Source organism: Seriola aureovittata, chromosome 5 (genome assembly GCF_021018895.1).
Source record: "Seriola aureovittata isolate HTS-2021-v1 ecotype China chromosome 5, ASM2101889v1, whole genome shotgun sequence".
NCBI lineage: Eukaryota > Metazoa > Chordata > Actinopteri > Carangiformes > Carangidae > Seriola > Seriola aureovittata.
In genome coordinates this window covers 1510831-1530011 of record NC_079368.1, presented here as the reverse complement: position 1 = coordinate 1530011, position 19181 = coordinate 1510831, and the positions used below count along the sequence as shown (strand labels likewise).

At 40.7% G+C, this 19181-nt stretch overlaps 2 protein-coding genes across 2 annotated transcripts in view; one reads left to right on the top strand and one right to left on the bottom strand.

The window, feature by feature from the left end:
• The window catches only part of man1b1b (mannosidase, alpha, class 1B, member 1b), a 21160-nt gene extending 16685 nt beyond the window's left edge, over positions 1–4475 (top strand). Inside the window, exon 14 of the mRNA XM_056376182.1 lies at positions 224–4475. Within this exon, the coding sequence (XP_056232157.1) occupies positions 224–430 (207 nt within the window). The 3' untranslated portion in view covers positions 431–4475. The remainder of the gene's footprint in view (positions 1–223) is intronic.
• dpp7 (dipeptidyl-peptidase 7) lies at positions 4323–19181 on the bottom strand. The gene is made up of 13 exons (XM_056376183.1): positions 19041–19181; positions 18339–18465; positions 18122–18261; positions 16970–17133; positions 16339–16474; positions 16078–16159; positions 14689–14855; positions 12655–12715; positions 11571–11689; positions 9348–9504; positions 7800–7864; positions 7652–7722; positions 4323–5568 (listed from the first exon to the last, which is right to left on the bottom strand). The coding sequence occupies exons 1-13, from the start codon at positions 19125–19127 to the stop codon at positions 5460–5462; spliced, it is 1485 nt and encodes a 494-aa protein (XP_056232158.1). The 5' UTR covers positions 19128–19181; the 3' UTR covers positions 4323–5459.

Below are 19181 nucleotides of genomic sequence, written 5' to 3'. Positions count from 1 at the left end.
TCCCAGCTTTGTAAACTGGTTTTTAATGGCTCACAGCACGTCTTTTCCAGTGTGCCATTATTCAGCAGCTAATCATAGACTTAGACATAAAACTCCTTTACATTATCTGCTATGAATTTTCAACCCTAGTTGTAATTGTGGTTCAATTTAAAAAAAAAAAAAAAAAATCTACAGTTTTAAGTTGTAGAACATGGTGAACAGATTGTGTTGCTGTGTGTTTCAGGTTTCCTCCGGTGGCTACACCTCCATCAATAACGTGCGTGACCCAGACTACCCGAGCCCCCGGGACAAGATGGAGAGCTTCTTCCTGGGGGAGACCCTGAAATATTTGTACCTGCTATTCTCAGACGACCCCAACCTGATCAGCCTAGACCAGTATGTCTTCAACACTGAAGCTCATCCTCTGCCCATATGGCCTTCCACTGCATGATGCACGCACGCACGCACGTACGCATGCACGCACGCGCGCGCGCACACACGCACACACACACACACACACACACACGCACACACACACACACAGGAATTCAAATGGCACATATAAACACAACAGAACTTCTCAGGGTTGATGATAGCTTCGTCTCTTCTGTCTCAGTGAGAGAACTCCAAAACAACACAGATGGAAAAAGCCTCTTTACTTTTTGTTTGTTATGAGTCATTTTGTTGTGTGGATTTCTGGAGGTGATAGAGTTCATGCTGGAGAAGCAGAGGACTCTTTCTGTCCTCTTCAACACACATAACATCAGCACTGAGGAGACACTTGACTTGAACTGAAGCCGTCTTCACCACATGTTGAGGGAAGGAGTTGGACTGATACATGTGTCTGAAGGCTGGGTTGAATATTTTCAGTTTAAAGCTCCTCATAGCTTCTATTTTGCTAATAGTTCATCATGTTCAATTTCTAACAAAAATGGCAGCGCCAGAAAAAAATCCGTATAAACGTTTACCCTGCTTTGTATTCTTATTACAGAGGAGAGGTTTGTGAAACAGAATGTAATCCACTGTGACACAAAGCCAGTATCTGGGGGCCTGACCCTAGTGCTTGGTGTGACAGGAGGCTGGTTGCCTTCGTAGCAACATGTTCCCTGACAGCAGCCGCAAGCTGTCTGAACTGAAACCAACCACTGCCTGCTGCACCTGGACCCTGACGCTCTGCTCACATGTTTGTGTTTGGGTGTGACTCCTGCAGGGAAAAGAGGAAACAGCTAATTCCTCATCGCACTGTATATAGTGATTAAGTGCTAGAGCTATTCTCAGATGCTGAAGCTTCCTGAGGGGGCATAAGCATGCCACCATTTATGTTTGCTGTGCCGGGTTGCATTCATGTCATACAGGACATGGGGGGGTTTTTACTGCATGAAAATTGTGTTCAGTCCCTTCGGCTCAAGGAGAAAACAATGACCAGTCATGTGCTGTGGAACAGTCTGCAACTACAGATGAAACATATATGGTAAATTATGATCTCAATTTGTCATCTTGTTGAGATTTTCTGGTCTCACTGTTTATCAGTGGAGGAAGCAGCATTCACATCCAGCCATTTCGTCCATTCGTCCCATTCTCGTGGACACGATATCTCAGTAACTCCTTGAGGGAACGTCAAATTTGGCACAAACATTCACGTGGGCTAAAGGATGAACAGATTGGATTTTGGTGGCCAAAGGTCAAGGTCACAGTTTCCTTGCAAAACAGGATTTTGGCCTTGTGAACAGGATATCTTGAGAACACACGTGTTATCGTGGAGACATAATTCTAGTTTGAGTAAATGTGCTGAATCATTATGAGCTAAATGTATTAAAGGTTGAAGTACTGTTGGCTCATTTTAAAGGCAGATGCACCTTTGCATCCCAGAAGTTGTCCTAGAACTGTACAGCAGTGTCTTTGTAAATTATTCAATAAAGCCGTTAATTACAGTGTATAAGCTCTTTAAAATACGCTCACTAAGAAACACTTGAGGCTCCAGTGTACAGCGCCACACAAAATCCATTTCAGTCTGAATTTGAATTAGTCTGTTTGGCTCATGTCAGCGCTGACTAACCCTCGCCATTACCGAGCTACTGTAGAGGGCTACGGTCCGAGCTAATATGAAATACTGTTTGACAGTTTTTTTAAAATGCAGCTACAAGCTGAACGTATTGTGTGTTTCACACTCAAAGTCTTAATGTTGTAGAGATATAAGGTGGCAAGTACTCAAGTACTTAAACTTTCTACCACTTGTATTAACAGTGAAGCAGATATCATTTACTTCTGGTTGGATTAGGTCATAGTGGGTAATGTTACGAATTCATAAGCAGGACTGTTAATGAAGTTCCTTGTCAGGTTATTTTATTGATAAACTATTTAATTGCTTTTCCAGAAAATGTCCTATAACCACAATAATGGCCATTATCGCACTTTAAAATGACACATTTGGTTCAGATCAGCCCCTCCTTATAAATTATCTTCTTGTTACATTGCTTTGATTCAAAACTTGAAAAAGTCTAAATAAATCTTTATCTAATAATTGGCATGAAGTCCTGTAGTTCACTGTTTAATGACAGTAACAGACAGGTTCACTTGTTAAACATGATTGCAGCACAGTGGCCAGCAGCTGTCTGCTGTACAGGTCTGTCAACAGTGTGAACATGTGGTCATGGTCTCTGATGTCATCAACAAGGAAGTGTCAGGTGTGGGGAATGATGTGCTGCTGCTAAAGTAACAATCCTACTAAATATTCAAGTCTGGCAGGTATGTTTAGGTACAACAAACCAGCTGTTTCTGGGGTGCCTCAGTGGTGCGTACCACATAGGCTTAGTCCTAACGGCATGGCCATGGGTTCGATTCCAACCCGTGGCCCTTCGCTGCATGTCATCCCCTCTCTCTCTCTTCCTGAATTTCCTGTCACCATACTGTCTGAATAAAGGCAAAAATGCCCTAAAAAGATAACAAAAAAAAAAACCAGCTGTTTCTCCCATATGACATGAATGCAGCACCAGTCTCTACATGGGACACAGATGAACTTGGTTGTTGCCAAGCAGCAGATTTAATGAACTGTGAAGCTTTTGTTTTATGAGGATAGTGATGGGTTGATTTGGCTTGTTTCGATGGGGTGGGGGAGGGGCGGGGTGGGGGCTCACTGAATGTTCCTGTTCATTCGTCTTTTGTTATCTTCCTTGTTAAGGTGTTGTGTTTCTTTCTCTTTTAACTGAGAGAAATGAAATTAGATTTTAGCATAATATATGGATTTCTAGTGTATGTTCTAAGTCGTAATTGCAGATATCCTAACAGCTTGGATTGTGCATTTAGCTTAGTTTCTGTAGCGTCACAGAGCAGCTTGCAGTCATTCCTGTAAATCCAGTTAGTTTACATCACAGCTCTACTTTTAAAAACATTCTGAATTTGAATTGAGACCAAATTCATTTTGTATATTGTTTTTCCTCACACGTGCCTTTAATGTTGCTTCAGACAACAATCCAACTGTTAACATCCATTCCTCTCCATCCAGCTTACTGCAGGTCTAAGTATTTTTACAGTAGAACAATGAAATGAGGGTTGATATTTTTCCAGCAGTCCCTCGAAGCAATCATTAGAGTTACATAATGCTAATCTCTTATGAGTGTGTATTTAAACCCTGCCTACAAGGGCTCTGTGTGATCCCACTCGGATGTTTCAGCATAATTCCTGAGCCAAAGATGCTGAAAATACGATCAACCCTGGTTTTTGATTTTGTTTTTACCGATGAAAAGCCATTTCTCCAAAGCCACATCCTTCAGGAAAAACTAACAAAGGAGATATTTTCAGCGCTTTTGATAACAGTGTCACTGGTGTGGGTGACTGATGTTAGTATTTTTAGATTTAAGTCATTGATGACTGATTCATTTCTATATTAGTTGCAGCTGCTTTTAACAGAAGGCTGCACATACAGATGCCTACAGCTGTGAGCTTACAGTTTACAGCCAGATCTGACTTCAAGTCTTCATGTTCATGATCAGTGCCCAACAATCTGTTGTCATCCTGAGTTCATTTACAGCTGTTTCACCAGAATGCAACGAATCAAACCTCATTTAGAGCATCACATGAAAATCCAGCTATAATGACATTTTTACAGTTGAAGTGAGCAGAGCAGAGTCTCTGCTGGGGATTTGACATTTTTTGAAAAGTAGAAATTGGGATCCTGAAAATAACTTTTTTGTAAGAGCTCTGTCATTTTTGTCGTTTGTGTGTTGTGTGTCAAACCTAACACGTCCTCTCTGTCTGAAGTGTGATCTTTGTCCTGATGGGATCTTAATGTATGAATGTGGAACATGTTAAAGAGCTTCGTTCTGATGGAGGGGCGGCTGCATTGGTTCAGTGTTTGAATGTTTTATTTATTTCAAACTTTCTTAAACATACAAAATGTATTGTTGATGTCACCTGGTGTATACAATGCTGGATTTGCTTTAATTGTGCAAAAATACAATAAAATTTAAATGAAAGATTTTATTCATCAGAAAACAAAACATTTGAGTCGATCATTGAGTCATAAAGTGATCTGCTAATGGTAGCACATCTGGCTCACAACAGAAAACACAAAATACAGCGAGATCAGTGGAAACACTGACTCCCCCTGAACCCTTCGCAAGGAGCATGATGGGATAGCTGGCAGCGGGAGACGGACAGGTAGAGCAGAGGGTAGAGTTCAGATGAATGAAGTGATCTTTAGGGAGCTGTAACATGCAGCTGCTGCACTCATCCGTCAAACAGCAGAGGAAGGGTTCAATTCTGTGTTCCTACACATAGATGATTGTGACGGTGTCTTGTGTCTGTTTTCATTTACAGTTGCCTCACTGACATTCATATTATACTAAGCATACACAGTAGAGCTGAGGAGTCAGTTAATTGATTACTCAATCAAGAAAGTTAAGTTGCCACCTGTGTTACTGGTGGCTCAGCTGGTAGAGCGCGCACCATGAAGGCTCAGTCCTAACTGCAGCAGCACAGGTTCGAATCCGACTCAAGGCCTCTCTCTGTCTCTCTCCCTGACTTTCCTGTCTCTCTCTCTCTCTCACTGTAACTATCAGAATAAAAAGCGCAAAAAATAATATATAAAGACAAACATTTGAAAACCTGGTTCCAGCTTCTCAGCTGTGAACAGATCCTGGTTTTCTAAGCCTTCCACAGCTGTAATGTGAATATCTCTGTTATGTTATTAGCTGTGTAGGATTTGGAAACCTGATGAAGAGTGAGCAAAATGTCACTGAATTTGTGTTGTTCTTAGATTTTCCTGCAGCTGCCTCACCAGCAAATCCGTTATGCAGACTGACATCAAGTTCAATCAATTTTCTTTTCCAGGGTGAACGCACCACATACTCTACACCCACTCACTACAGTTAATATGCAGAATAGAACTGGGACTCAGAGGTGAACTTGTTGAATCAAATATTTTCTCTGGAACCTGGTTTTACAAATAACTGTTTCTATGCAACACAATCTGAAGCTGTGCTTTAAAGTGACAGTAGTGTGCTCCTCTCCATCTTCACCCACTGAGCGATGAGGTCTGCTTCTGTTTTCCTGGCAGCAATCACCGACGCTGGATCAGCAGCATCAGATCCTCTGCACAAAACAACAGCAGAGAAAAGTGTCATCACATTTTGCATTGAGTTCAAAAGTGACTCCAGTGACCAGCGCTGATGGACAGAGCATTTCTGGCCTGGAGGGAGAGGTGATCTTTACATAGATGATAAATTTGCTTCATTTCTTCAGCTCCAATCCAAACATCATCTCCCTCAACCGCATTTCTATAGCTACCTTCAAGTCAGGCATTTGGTGCAAGAGAGTATTCCTGAATTTGCAGTAAAACAAAAGAGCCTCCTATTTTATGATTTACTTCTCTCACAGCCGAATTCTAAACATCCCATCTCCCGCTTTGTCACAGCCTTTGCTGCACTGGTGAGGAGAGGAGACTGCGGGAGGAAGATCTGGCCAATATACAGAGCTGTTCTATTAATTCCAGATATAGACTGATTCAATTTAAAGTCGCACACAGACACTAATACACTACGCTAACATTTAACTTAGTGACATTTTTTAATCAGTTTCTCCTCCTCACTAACACACTTATTCTGGCACTGTCCAGTACCAAGTCATTTCTGGTGGAACATATTTAATTGGCTTTGTAAACAATATGGAAGTAACATTCAGCCAGATTGAGACCTAACTACATCATCTATGAGCCTCTGTCTTATTCTGTATACTGTACTGATATTCTGGCTCCTCCACCCATTTAGTTTTTGTCTCGCCTGTTTATTTGTTGGTACATACAGTCCTGGCCAGAAATATTGGCACCCCTGCACTTCTTTCAGATAATGCACCGTTTCTCCCAGAAATTTGTTGCAATTAAAAATGCTTTGGTATTTAAATGTTTATTTCTTTTGTTTGCATTGGAACAACACAAAAAAAACTGAGAAAAAAAGCCAAATCTGTCATCATTCCACACAGAACTCCAAAAATGGACTGGGCCCTACATTGTGCTCCAAAATTCTTTGGTAGTCTTCAGATTTCATGATGCCAGGCACATAGTCAAGGCATCCAGTGCCAGAAGCAGCAAAGCAACCCCAAAACATCTGTGAACCTCCACCATGTTTTACCGTAGGGGCCGTGTTCTTTTCTTTAAAGGTCTCATTTCGTTTTCTGAAAACAGAACAATGATGTGCTTTACCAAAAAGCTTTATTTTGGTCTCATCTGTCCACCGGACGTTCTCCCAGAAGGATTTTGGCTTCCTCAGGTAAGTTTTGGAAAACTCCAGTCTGGCTTTTTTATGTGTCTTTGTCAGCAGTGGGGTTCTCCTGGGTCTCCTACCAAAGCATCCCATTTCATTCAGACGTTGACGGACAGTGCGAGCTGACACTGTTGTACCCTGTGTCTGCAGGTCAGCGTGAATTTGTTTGGAAGTTGATCAAGATTCTTAATCCACCATTCGAATGTTGCAATCTTTCATCAATTTTCCTCTTCCGTCCACGTCCAGGGAGGTTAGCTGCAGTGCCATGGGCTGTAAACTTCTTGATGACGTTGTGCACAGTGGACACAGGAACATTAAGATCTCTGGAGATTGACTTGTAGCTTTGAGATTGTCCATGCTTTTCCACAATTTTGGTTCTTAATCCTCAGACATTCTTTGCTCTTCTTTCTTTTCTCCATGCTCAGTGTGCTCACAGACACACAACACAAAGGTTGAGTCTACTTTTCTCCATTTAAACTGGTTGCCAGTGTGATTCCTATATTGCCAGCACCTGTTACTTGCCACAGGTGAGTTTAAATGTAAATTAAGGGAGCAGCACATGCTTGAAATCCTATTGTTTTTTACAATTTTGAAAAGGTGCCAATGATTTTCTCCAGTCCATTTTTGGAGTTCTGTGTGGAGTGATGTCAGATTTGGCTTTTTTTCTCTACTTTTCTGTGTTGTTCCAATGCTAACAAAAGAAATAAACATTTAAATACCAAAGCATTTTTAATTGCAACAAATTTCTGGGAGAAACGGTGCATTATCTGAAAGAAGTGCAGGGGTGCCAATAATTTTTGCCATGACCAGCTCTTGGGAGTTCTGCTTATGAAGCCTTTGTCTTGTGGTCAACTTGTGTATTTATCTAATTGTACTGGGTGTCAAAAGTGACTCCAGTGGCCAACAGCTGGCTGTACCTCAGGTCCAGGTGATGGGCTCCTCCAGTAATATTGACAGCTATCAGTGATGAGCTCAGGGACTTGCGCACCTGCAGAAAGAGAGAGAGACAGACAGCTGATGAACTCAGACTGAAAACAGTGACTCTCACTTGGTTTCATCTCTTACCCCTCCGTTGGCCCACGGGTCCAGATCCCCATTGGAGAAGATAATGTTGCTGGCTGTGGACAGGACTGAACACAAGAGGAGGAGCTCATCAGAAACAAAAACACTGGTGGAGAAATATGGAGATAAAAATAAAAATAATCCATTCCAAAATGTAAAACAATATCAAAAAGCATGAATGGCACCTGTTTTAAAAATGATTACTAATGTCAACACATTAACATGTTACAGGTCATTGCTAATCAATCTACTTCTTCGTCCACACTTAAGTTTGCATTCTGGACCATGATTGGTCCAGAATGTGACATCACTAAATCCAGTGTGCATGTGCACATGTTAGACTGAGACTGACAGAGTAGTGACCAGTCATTCTGCAGAGTGAAGCTCAAACATCCAGACGAAGCAACAAATAAAAAATGCATCCTCATATTTTATTGTATCAAGATTCTGTCCCAAAACCTAAACATGATAAATGACAATAGCCATCACAGTTCTGCACATTCATCCCATTACTGCTTCACAGTGGTTATTAGAAGTGAGCGTATCCCACAATTCACCAGTATACTGAGAAACAGTAGTCCAGCTATTCATTATAATACAACTATAGTGTAATAAGAAAAAGTCTGTGGAGCCTTTAGAATGACCTGGTTTTTCTGACTCTTCAGATAGAAACTGTGATGCTGGTAAAACAGGTTAGGATGTGATTTGGTCCAGTTTTTCAGCCACACCACAATAATGAAATATCAATATCATCTCCAATATGATGTAATTATGATGGGAATATTCCATCGGTTGACAAATAATAGTTGAGTGATCAGTTTTCACAGTGACCACAGTAATATGGGAAACATGTCAGTGCAGGAGAACCGAGTGCTGTCTGACAGGGGAGATATTCTGATGTTTTCACGCTGCAGTGGAGAAGCTTTTGTTGTGATTCACAGTTCAAAAAAAATCTTTATTTATCTCAAAGTGCCTGATTGTTACACAGCCCTGACCCAGTGTGTCAAACCCCAGTGCTTTTCATTCTAGATTATTTATTTATTTTATTTAACACAAATCAGAAATAGAGTAAAGGTATGAGCATTCAAACATGATAATAGCAATGGGTGAAAGTCGAACACCACTATAAACTTGAGAAGCTGAAGAGTAGCGGCCCAGAAACTTTAACAGTGGAAAAGAGCGTCAGTGGGAGCGTTTACTGCAGAACATGATATTATACATATGACTTTTTTCTGTTCAATCTGTAGTTTCTCCTGATAACTAGGATTAGTACGATATATATGTTATATATATTATATGAGGCTCACATAAGGGCTGATATAATGTTTGTAGAAAATCCCTCAAATTAGAAAATAAACCAACATATTTGGACTTTTTCATCAACTCATTGATATGATCCTTAAAGTTCAAAAATTCCTCAGTGTGATCCCTCAGGAATTCGGTGGACTTCCCTCTCTCAGTTTCTTGACCATTTATTCTAATACGAACATGTTCAACATTATTAGATGACACCTCTAAATGCTGTAATATTTCAGGACAATCACGACTCACCATCACCCCAGAACTGGATTTGGAGCCAGTCTGGTCGAGGAACCACCCCCCAGCGTTTGGAGCAGTAGAGCTCGCGGTCTCTCTCGGTGAAGGCCATGGGCGGGAACATGTCCGTCACATTGTTGCTTTCATAGCACAGATTGATCTCTGTGCACGCCTGCAACCGCAGCAGAGGAAGGGTCAGTGTTCAAATCACTGCTGAGATGAATGAGATGTTTCTTCTGTCATAATGAAGTTCTGACAAAGACATTTTCTAAAATACACTCACGTTTCATTTAAATATCATTTACATATCAAAACTCAGTGCACTGTTTTTATTCTAAAGGATAATTGTCATCAAGTGGGACTTCTATTACAACTGTCTGTGAAGGTTCATCTCATTCATTTATTCACGAGCACCCGAGGGGTGCAAGGACCCTATTGAAATTGCCCTGTTGAAATGAATTGCCTTTTTGAGGCCTTTCCCATGCTAAGAAACGCATGAAACTCTGCACACGTCAGGCCTGGTGAAAATGTACGTATTTTATGGGTCACATAAATGGTTCTGGCAAAATGGCTCAGTAGTGCCACCTAGAAATGTAAAAAAAAATTGACCTTTATTTTTTCACCTATATGCACGCAAATTGGTAGGCACATGTAAAATGCCAAGACTTGTAGTCTAAACCCAACAGGAAGTCAGCCATTTTAAATTAATTTAGCAATTTTGGCACCATTTTTGCGATTTAAGAGTCCCATACTTTAACAAACTCCTCCAAGGGAATTTATCCGATCCACATCATATTTTGTGACTTAAGACCTTTGCAATGTTAAATTGCGAAGAGTTTTCGGTGGAGGACCCGCACACGGCAGCGCAGCCAATTATGATTGTTGTTGCTTTATTGTGAAAATTTTGAGTTTTCATTCAAGGGCGTGGCTCTGGCGGCAAGGTGAGTATAAACCAGGAAGTGTCTCTATGTCATATTGTCCAATTCATATCATTTTTGGTTTAATCTCAACTTTAGACCGGTGCAATGCTAAATTACAGAGCTTATGAGTTTTTGTCAGAGGACCCAACCGTGGTGGCACGGCCAAATTCGATGCTTCGCCATGAAAACATCAACTGGCTATAACTCAAGCAAACATTTTCCAAACTTGCCCAAACCTTATAGCTCTGATAAATGTCATGCCCTGATACATCTGCATGCTCATATTTAAAAATACTCATAGCGCTACCTAATGGCAATACGACATATAATTTTACAATTTCATGTACTACTCCTAGCAGGTGGACCAAAGGCGGTCAAACAATACTACTTCCATTTCTGATGCCAAAATTAGAAAATCATGGCTTAACATTTAAGGGCGTGGCTATAGTGGCACAGCAAATTCCCAACAGAGAGTGGTTCTAAATCCATTATACATTGTCCAATGTGAATCAAATGTGGTCAACTAATCCTTCTCACCCTGGTGATCCTACAGTGCGGACATCGTGAGTTTTCACTTAAGGGCATGGTTTCATTGATGGTGGTTAAATCTGAAAAAGGAAGTGGTTATAACTCTAAGATACTTTGTCTAATGTTCTCCAAACGGGGTCAAATTCAATTTTGATGTATGATGATGTATGTGCTCTGATGTGGCTCTGATCTGACAGACAGTCACGTATGATTACTGCATGGTCTCTGGCTCCACTTGGTGGATGCAATTAAGAATGACAGCAATCATCCAATGTCTTCAGTGGCTTTAACTCTATTGTATATTGCCCAAGTTTCACATTTGATGACAGTCTCTTACTGTAGACAACAGCATAGTAATATTAATTCGTGTTTCTGGCTTCACACAATGAACAAAATTAAGAATTCATATAAAAATGCAGTACAGTTGTCTGCTGCCACACGGTCTGTGCAAGAAATCTTAACCCCTGGGCACGGCATCCGGTGGTTGCTAGGATGCGCGGCTGCTTCAACCGGCCTGCTGCGAGCCCCCCCCCCCATTTAATATACGTAAAGTTTTTGTGTCTGTAATTGTACCAAGACTAAATGTAAGTTTTAGTTATCAGCAGATACAGGTGGGAAAATGTTTGACATGACTCTCAGCTTTCAGTTCTTCCATCCACAACACTTCATATTTCCTCTAGTTCTTAACTGACAACAGCCCTAAATGATCCTGTGTTTCCGTTGTGATCAGATAACATACAAATACTGTGTACATGCTGTACACGCTGTGTACTGGTGGATGTTGGAGTACCTGGTAGTCCCAGGCCTGGCTGTCGAAGCCCAGTCCACATCCAGTGGGATCAGCGCACTCCAAATACAGATTGTACAGGTCGAAGCAGGTCAGCACCCCGGTGGCATTGTACACAATCGCTGCAGGAGGGAACAAATGAAGGTTATTTAATCGTCTCATTATCACTTCCAGGACATGTCGGATGAGGAGTAAACTAGTTTGCATTTTGTTTTTTATCCTTTAAACCCCGTCATTTTCTTTCCTACTTTTTTTTTTTTTTACTTGTATCGAGGCTCAGATCTGGGGAAGGAATCGAAAAATAATTCTGCTGCATTGAAGTTTCCAAGAACAGTGAAGAACAGCCTCCATCATTCTTACATGAAGAAGTGTGGAACAACCTGGACTCTTCTAGAACCACCCAGCCAGTAATCAGGGGAGACCCAGATCCATATGGTGACTCTGGCTGTGAGACCTTGGCTATGGTCTAGAAGTCTAAGTAACCTCCTCTCTAACCTTTTCTCCTCGACCTCAATGGAAAATGTCATGAACGTCAAGGAAGGATGAGAAGGCGAATTCATAAGGAAAAGGAGCTGACTGCACTTACACTAGGTTTTTATTTTTTAAACTAAGTTTATAACTTTCCTTTCCTAACCACAAAAACAAAAACAGGATTGAAATGTTGAATTAACATAAAGGGAATCTACAAGTAAAGGAACTGAGCAATCAATTATATTCAGACATAAGTTTATAGTTTCCTATAACAACATTTGGGACAACATTTCTCCTTTCCTTTCCTAAAGGAAGGTCCAGTGTTTCCTATGCTGAAGGGGATAAGATAGGAAGCACTGAAGCTCCTTTCCTTATCATGTAGAGAAGTGTAGCAGCTCTGATCATGGCTGCTGCTCAGAGACTTCAGCTCATTTCACTCAGTTTGAACCTTCCTGAGAAAAAAGATTTTTCAGCCACAGCCTTATATCGATAGGGGTGTGCCTCTCCAGATCATGTCCAATCAGCTGAGTTTACCACAGGTGGGCTCATCACAAAGAAGATCAAGAGAAATGGAGGGACTTCTCAAGGGTCTGAATATAGTGTTGATTTATTTTACCTGCGGTTTTCCTGAGGTTAGCCAGTAGGTCAGATCCACTCAGCATGGTTTCACAAGCCACCTGAAAATCACAGTCAGTCTCAGTCTCTGGATCAGATCTGATTTCTTTGTTACTCATACCTGCTCACTTCTCATTTCTGCTTATTTTCTACCCTTAATTGACGATAATAAAATATCAGGCTCAACGTACATGTGTGTAGAAACTCTTTTTCTTTCTTTCTGTTGTCATTCATATATTACATTTCCATTTGTTCTTTTGAAACCGTTTAAAAAGGTTTTTATTTGAATTGGTAAACTCTATTTTTTCTGCTTAAATTTACATTATCACAGGATCTATTTTCCTCCTGGATCGTACAGGAACACCAACTTTGGACAGCAATGTTTTCTAAAGCCTGACGGATACATTTTTGTTGAATTTTCAATAAAAAGTGTGGGGTAGCTGGACACTGTAAAATAATCAGTATTAGATTTCTGATGTCAGTAACAACATCAATATTTCAGAAGTAAAAAAAATGGTATTTGTTGTTTAACTTAAACACATTGCCTCATTGCCTTGGGCGGGCGAACCAACTCCCGATATACATGTACACTGTATATATACACTCATTGGCCACTTTATTAGGTACACCTTGCTAGTACTGGGTTGGACCCATTTTACCTTCAGAACTGCCTTAATTCTTCGTGGCATAGATTCAAGGTGCTGGAAACATTCCTCAGAGGTTTTGGTCCATATTGACATGATAGCGTCATGTTGCTGCAGATTTGTCAGCTGCACATTCATGATGCAAATCTCCCGTTCCACCACATCCCAAAGGCGATCTGTTGATTGAGATGTGGTGACTGTGGAGGCCAACTTAATGTCATGTTCAAGAAACCAGTTTGGGATGATTTGAGCTTTGTGACGTGGCGCGTTATCCTGCTGGAAGTAGCAGAAGATCGGTACACTGTGGTCATAAAGGGATGGACATGGTCAGCAACAATACTCAGGAAGGCTGTGGCATTAAAACGATGCTCAATTGGCACTAAGGGGCCTAAACCGTGCCAACACAATATCCCCAACACCATTACACCACCACCACCAGCCTGAACCGTTGATACTACCATCCGAATGTTGTAGCAGAAATTGAGACTCATCAGACCAGGCAATGTTTTTCCAAATCTTCTATTTAGTGAGCCAGTGCGAATTGTAGCCACAGTTTCCTATTTTAGCTGACAGGCGTGGCACCCGGTGTGGTCTTCTGCTGCTTCAAGGTTTGACATGTTGTGCGTTCAGAGATGCTCTTCTGCATACCTCGGTTGTAACCAGTGGTTATTTGAGTTACTGCTGCCTTTCTATCAGCTGGAACTAGTCTGGTCATTCTCCTCTGACACCTGTCATTAACAAGCCATTTTGGCCCAGAGAACTGCCGCTCACTGGATATTTTCTCTTTTTTGGAGCATTCTCTGTAAACCGTAGAGATGGTCGTGCCTGAAAATCCCAGTAGATCAGCAGTTTCTGAAATACTCAGACCAGCCCGTCTGACACCAACAACCATGCCACGTTCAAAGTCACTTAAATCACCTTTCTTCCCCATTCTGATGCTCAGTTTAAACTTGAGCAGATCGTCTTAACCATGTCTACATGCCTAAATGCATTGAGTTGCTGCCATGTGATTGGCCTGTTAGATATTTGCGTTAACGAGCAGTTAAACAGGTGAACCTAAAAAAGTGGCCGGTGAGTGTATATATGTATAGTTAGTTTTTCTCACATTTCTCTCCTCTTTCCTTTTTGTGTGAGTCTCTAGTGTCTTGTCTCTAATATTATCTTGTGTTTTAAGTGATGTCACTGAAGCTGTGCAGCTGTTCCTGAGGGGAACAGCTATGGTTCCACAGTTGCTGTAATCTGTTGGTGTTGTTTGCATATTGTTGTTCGCCTTGGGACGGCTGAATGAGAACTTTCTGTTCTGTTGTCAGAATACCTTCAGTATATGTGATGTCACTCCCTCATGCACAGCACTGCAGACTACTGGTTTGTGGTTTAATCACTGTGTGTACCTTGACAGGGTTGGCGGGCATGTTGCCCATGAAGTGAGTGCTGTAGGGGTAATCCAGCATGGCCATCAGAGTGAAGGCGTTCCTCAGCAGGCCGTACAGCTGGTGGATGTCCTGAGCAGATGATGGAGGTTTACACAGAGTGAACTCTGACTGGATGCGACTGTAATCTGGGAACAAACAACAGCAGTGTGTTTAAATTCAGAGTTAATCAGAGTGACTATATCTGGCTATACCTTTGAACTGTTCTTAACTATTTGGGGTTTAAAATGGTTGGTATTCTATCTAATGAGCCTGGGGCATGACTTATATTTTTGTTTGAGTTATATAGTTATTCACCAGGTCTCTTCTTTTGACAGAATCCCTCGCTCAAGCAACACAAATATAATTTCTTTATATCACCAATCCCTCTATTTCACTTTATGCAGATGATCTTATTATTAATTTCACACAAGAACTCAATCCATCATTTGATGAGTTCAATTCCATCTCAGGATATAAAATTAACTGTTAAGTGGCATCAGAATGCAATGGAAATAATATGGATATGCAACACCTGAGGGATTGGTCTCCAGAGTCTATAAAATGCTCCTCTCACGTAACCTTAATAAACTCCCTATTACACTGCTTTGGGAAAAGAAATTACAGGGTCTTGGTTTTGATCCAGTCAGGTATCGTCTCTTACTCAAAAAGAAATTCAGCCTTCAGTTAATTAATTAGAAATGTGCTCATAGGACTTATGAACACAGCTGCAGAATAGGAACAGTTGAAGATAACAGATGTCACATTAATATAATTTTATGCATCTGTTCCAGATTTATTATCCAAACAATCTGGGAATTTATTATGGATGTTTTTAATTCTATTTAGCAAAATGATCTTCTTAGATATTTATTTTGTTTTTTGATCGTAGATGTAATCTCTTTGTCTCACCAACAGTGGAGAATAATGTTAGCTGCTTCGCCATTAGGCTGTTAGTCTTAAAAACTGGGTTTCCAGTCATAATCACTACAAACTTGGACATATATATATATATATATATATATATATATTATATATATATATATATATATATATAGTCTGTGCATTTAAGAAAGATCAACACCTAAATTAAATTGTGCAGGAAACAACTGAAGAGTGGTCAAAAAGCACATGTGGTTGTAGACAGTATGTATATCCAGTCTGTATGACTGTTATCTACATACTGAACGTGCATATGTGTTTATGTGCATGGATATGTATGTAAATGTATATTTCCATGTATACAGCAGAACACATATACATTGTTTACCAGCTGGGTTTTTTTGACAAAAAAACTAAACTTTTTGTCATTTGTGTTGATCAATTGAAGGTGATCTTTTCTCCATACAGAACATGGTCACAAAGATTTACCTTGGTGTTCAGCTAATTCTTTTAGCTGATGGAAAGCTCCTCTCACAGCATCTCTGCATTCAGGGGCAACGTTCTCAAAGTCCTTTGAAAGAGAAACAACAGGTTCAAATCTAACATGTACACGTGGATGTAAATTGCTGTAGACAGTTTTAGAGTGAGGAAACGCTTGGGAAATGACAGCTGGAACAAAACAACAAATGTTCTGGAACCCTTGTTTAAGTTTGTTTTAATAAGGTTAAGTATGACCATCTGTGCACTTACAGCTGTAACATCTCTAAAAAACTGCCTGGAGTCTCCCAGCCCAGCGGTGGACAGTATGGGGGCACTGGCAGCCAGAGCTCCAGCCACTATGTTTGGATACTTGAGTCTCATGTAGACGGACAGCATTCCACCATAACTGCAGAGAAGAGAGCCGACAGTCAAACAGTGAACACTCCGGGATCAGCTGGGCCGAGTGAAAGAGGAAGTAGATGCAGGACACTTCTGAAAGACAACACTGGAGTTTGTTAAAGATGCCGTGTGATTTCCAACCACAGGTCAGTCTGGATGTGTTTGAATGATAACACACTGTACTTCTCAGAGTAGCTACAGTTTTAAGTTTAGTTTGAAGGATTCCTTTGTAAACACATGTGTGATGTGTGTTAGGTCTACGGGTGAAACTAGAACTGAAATGATTTCTGAATTAAACAATTACTTGAGTGACAGAAAATTAAATAGCAGCTATTTCAGTTTCAGAGAGAAAGTGTTTCTTTCTTTTGGTTCAGGTGTAAAATTTGATGCCAAATGAGTGAAAACTGCCCAATTAAGTGAATTTTTTATCACTTTTGAAGAGACAAACTTCACAACAAGTCACACAGGTGGACAACACCAACAACAGGTAGGTGGATCCTACCTGCCGCCAAACACGATGACGGGACAGTGTGAGGCCGCCAGCTGCCGTCTCAGCTCAGTGATCAGGACGCCGTAGTCGGCGAGGGCCTGCTCCACCGTCAGCAGGCTGATCTGAGGGATGTTGAAGGAGTCTTTGCCGAATGGCAGAGATTTGCCGTAGTACCTCTGTGAAAGGAAGAGGACGACCAAGGTGTTCAGGCTTGATCGAAGATTCAAAGCAGATGCAGGCAGTGTCAAAGCTGCATGATAACCCAGCTCCAGTGAATGACATCATCAAGTCTGGCGTGACTCTGCCAAGTTACAACTGAACTGCAGGTTTCAGGCAAATTAAAATATTTTCGACACTGGAGCTACACACAGAAAGCTGCTGAACAGATGAGAGTACATCAAAAGGACAAGTCAGGTCAACAAACAATGGTTGTTTCCCATTAACAAGAACTGTCGGTGTATCAAAGCCTGATGCATGTTACTGCTCTGAGCCACAAAGCTCCATTAAAACACCTGAGTGACTCACATTGTTCTTTCATCACCAAGAGAACACACACTAGTTTATTTTGACTTGATCCCACACTCACCGTCATGCTGCCCCAAATACTCAGAGCACCGACTGTGGATTAATCCACCACTGTAAACAGTCGTAGTGTTTGAGTGTTTAAAAGCATTGAACAACAGGTGTGTCCCAGTCAGGTTCATCACTGTTTAGTGTCCCCTGGAAACACGGAAGTTGTGCTGAGTATTTGCAGCTCACGTGTTGTAAAATTGATGAGGATGTTTTCTGAACGCAATTCTGTTTTGCCTAGTTGCATGTGTTTCCTTAAGTTGCAGTGTGTTGAATTCTCAGGGCGACCGTAGTAATGTATGTGTGTATTTATATACATAAGTGTGCGCGTGTGTGTATATATATACTGTATATATTGAAATGGTGATTGGTCTTATAAAAACCAAATTGCATTGTAAAATTTGAAAAGAAAGTGGGAAGTTAAAATCAGATGACCATATGAGTCAAACTTTAACCGTCCATTTCTCATTTGCCTTTGTCACATGATCTGCATATTCTACTCTGTTTGGTTAAGAAATGTTTAGTCAGTGTTTCCACAGACAATACTGTCTGCATTTCACTGGACTGTCTCACAGTTTGTCCCAGTTTTCTTACATGTTCAGCAAATATGACGAGAGCCTTCTGGTGAGCAGCTAACTCTGTTATGAATCCAGAGTTGAGGGCAAACTCCCAGATGTCTCCCTCGTTGCCTGTGTAGAAGAAAATAGGACCAGAGCCTTTCTCCCAGTACTGATCTAAAAGGAGAGGAAAAACACAGCACATGAGTCACTGGCTCTTACATGTGTTACATTTATAACAAAACTGTTTTTACCTGTGATGAGGTAACGCTGACTGAATGTCCCGTTTCCCATGCTGTTAAAGTTGAAGTGATCGATAGTCTGACTGAAATACTTCTCTGTGAACTGGGGTTCTGTCTTGAATCCATGATGTTTTCTGAACTAAGAAAATGAATGATATGTACAGAGTAGATTATTTTGAATCACTTAATTTCTGACTTTATACACTTTATACAGCAGCTGATGAAACAGGAATTTCATTAGATGTTCTTGTTTTAATTTGTGGCTCCATGAAAAACTGTCTGGAAGTCCAGAGAGTGTTGCAAGAGTATTGTCAAACCAAACTCCATTCAAGAAACTACAAATTTAACAATAATTTAGTTAATTCAAAGCCACACATATAATGATAGAATGTGAATTAAAACCTGTGGTTAATGCAAAATTTTCGTCCTTACACCTGACACCAATTAACACTGTTTTACTGACAAAACATCAACTTTTAAGTGTGTTCACCATCACACCCACTCCAATAGTAATACCGTTTTATTTGAATTAAGTTTAAGTCTTTCTGATTTGTTGGTCACTTGACGAATTGGTTCCATTTTACAGTGTTTAAACACAATCAATCAGATGTATGTGACGTTACTGACCAAACTCCACACGTTTGAACGTAGTTTTCTCAAAAGCAGGAACTGAGATTTGAGAAAGACAAAAAGCAGCAAACATTGACTCGTTACCTGATTAATGGTTTGTGGCAGAGCGTGCAGCACCTGAGCAGAGACTAGCGTCACTGTTACCGCTAGAAAATCTCTTATTCTCCTCATGTTTCACAGACAAACGCTTCTAACACCACGGTACAGTCAGTGAACTACTTCATG

Bases quoted from the DNA above. Each gene is read 5' to 3' on its own strand.
- dpp7 (XM_056376183.1), bottom strand. From the start codon at position 19,127: ATGAGGAGAATAAGAGATTTTCTAGCGGTAACAGTGACGCTAGTCTCT. The intron at 18,466-19,040 runs GTAACGAGTCAA...TCATTTTCTTAG, and splicing joins TGCCACAAACCATTAATCAG to TTCAGAAAACATCATGGATT. The intron at 17,134-18,121 runs GTAAGAAAACTG...TTCCTTTCACAG, and splicing joins TCGTCATATTTGCTGAACAT to AGGTACTACGGCAAATCTCT.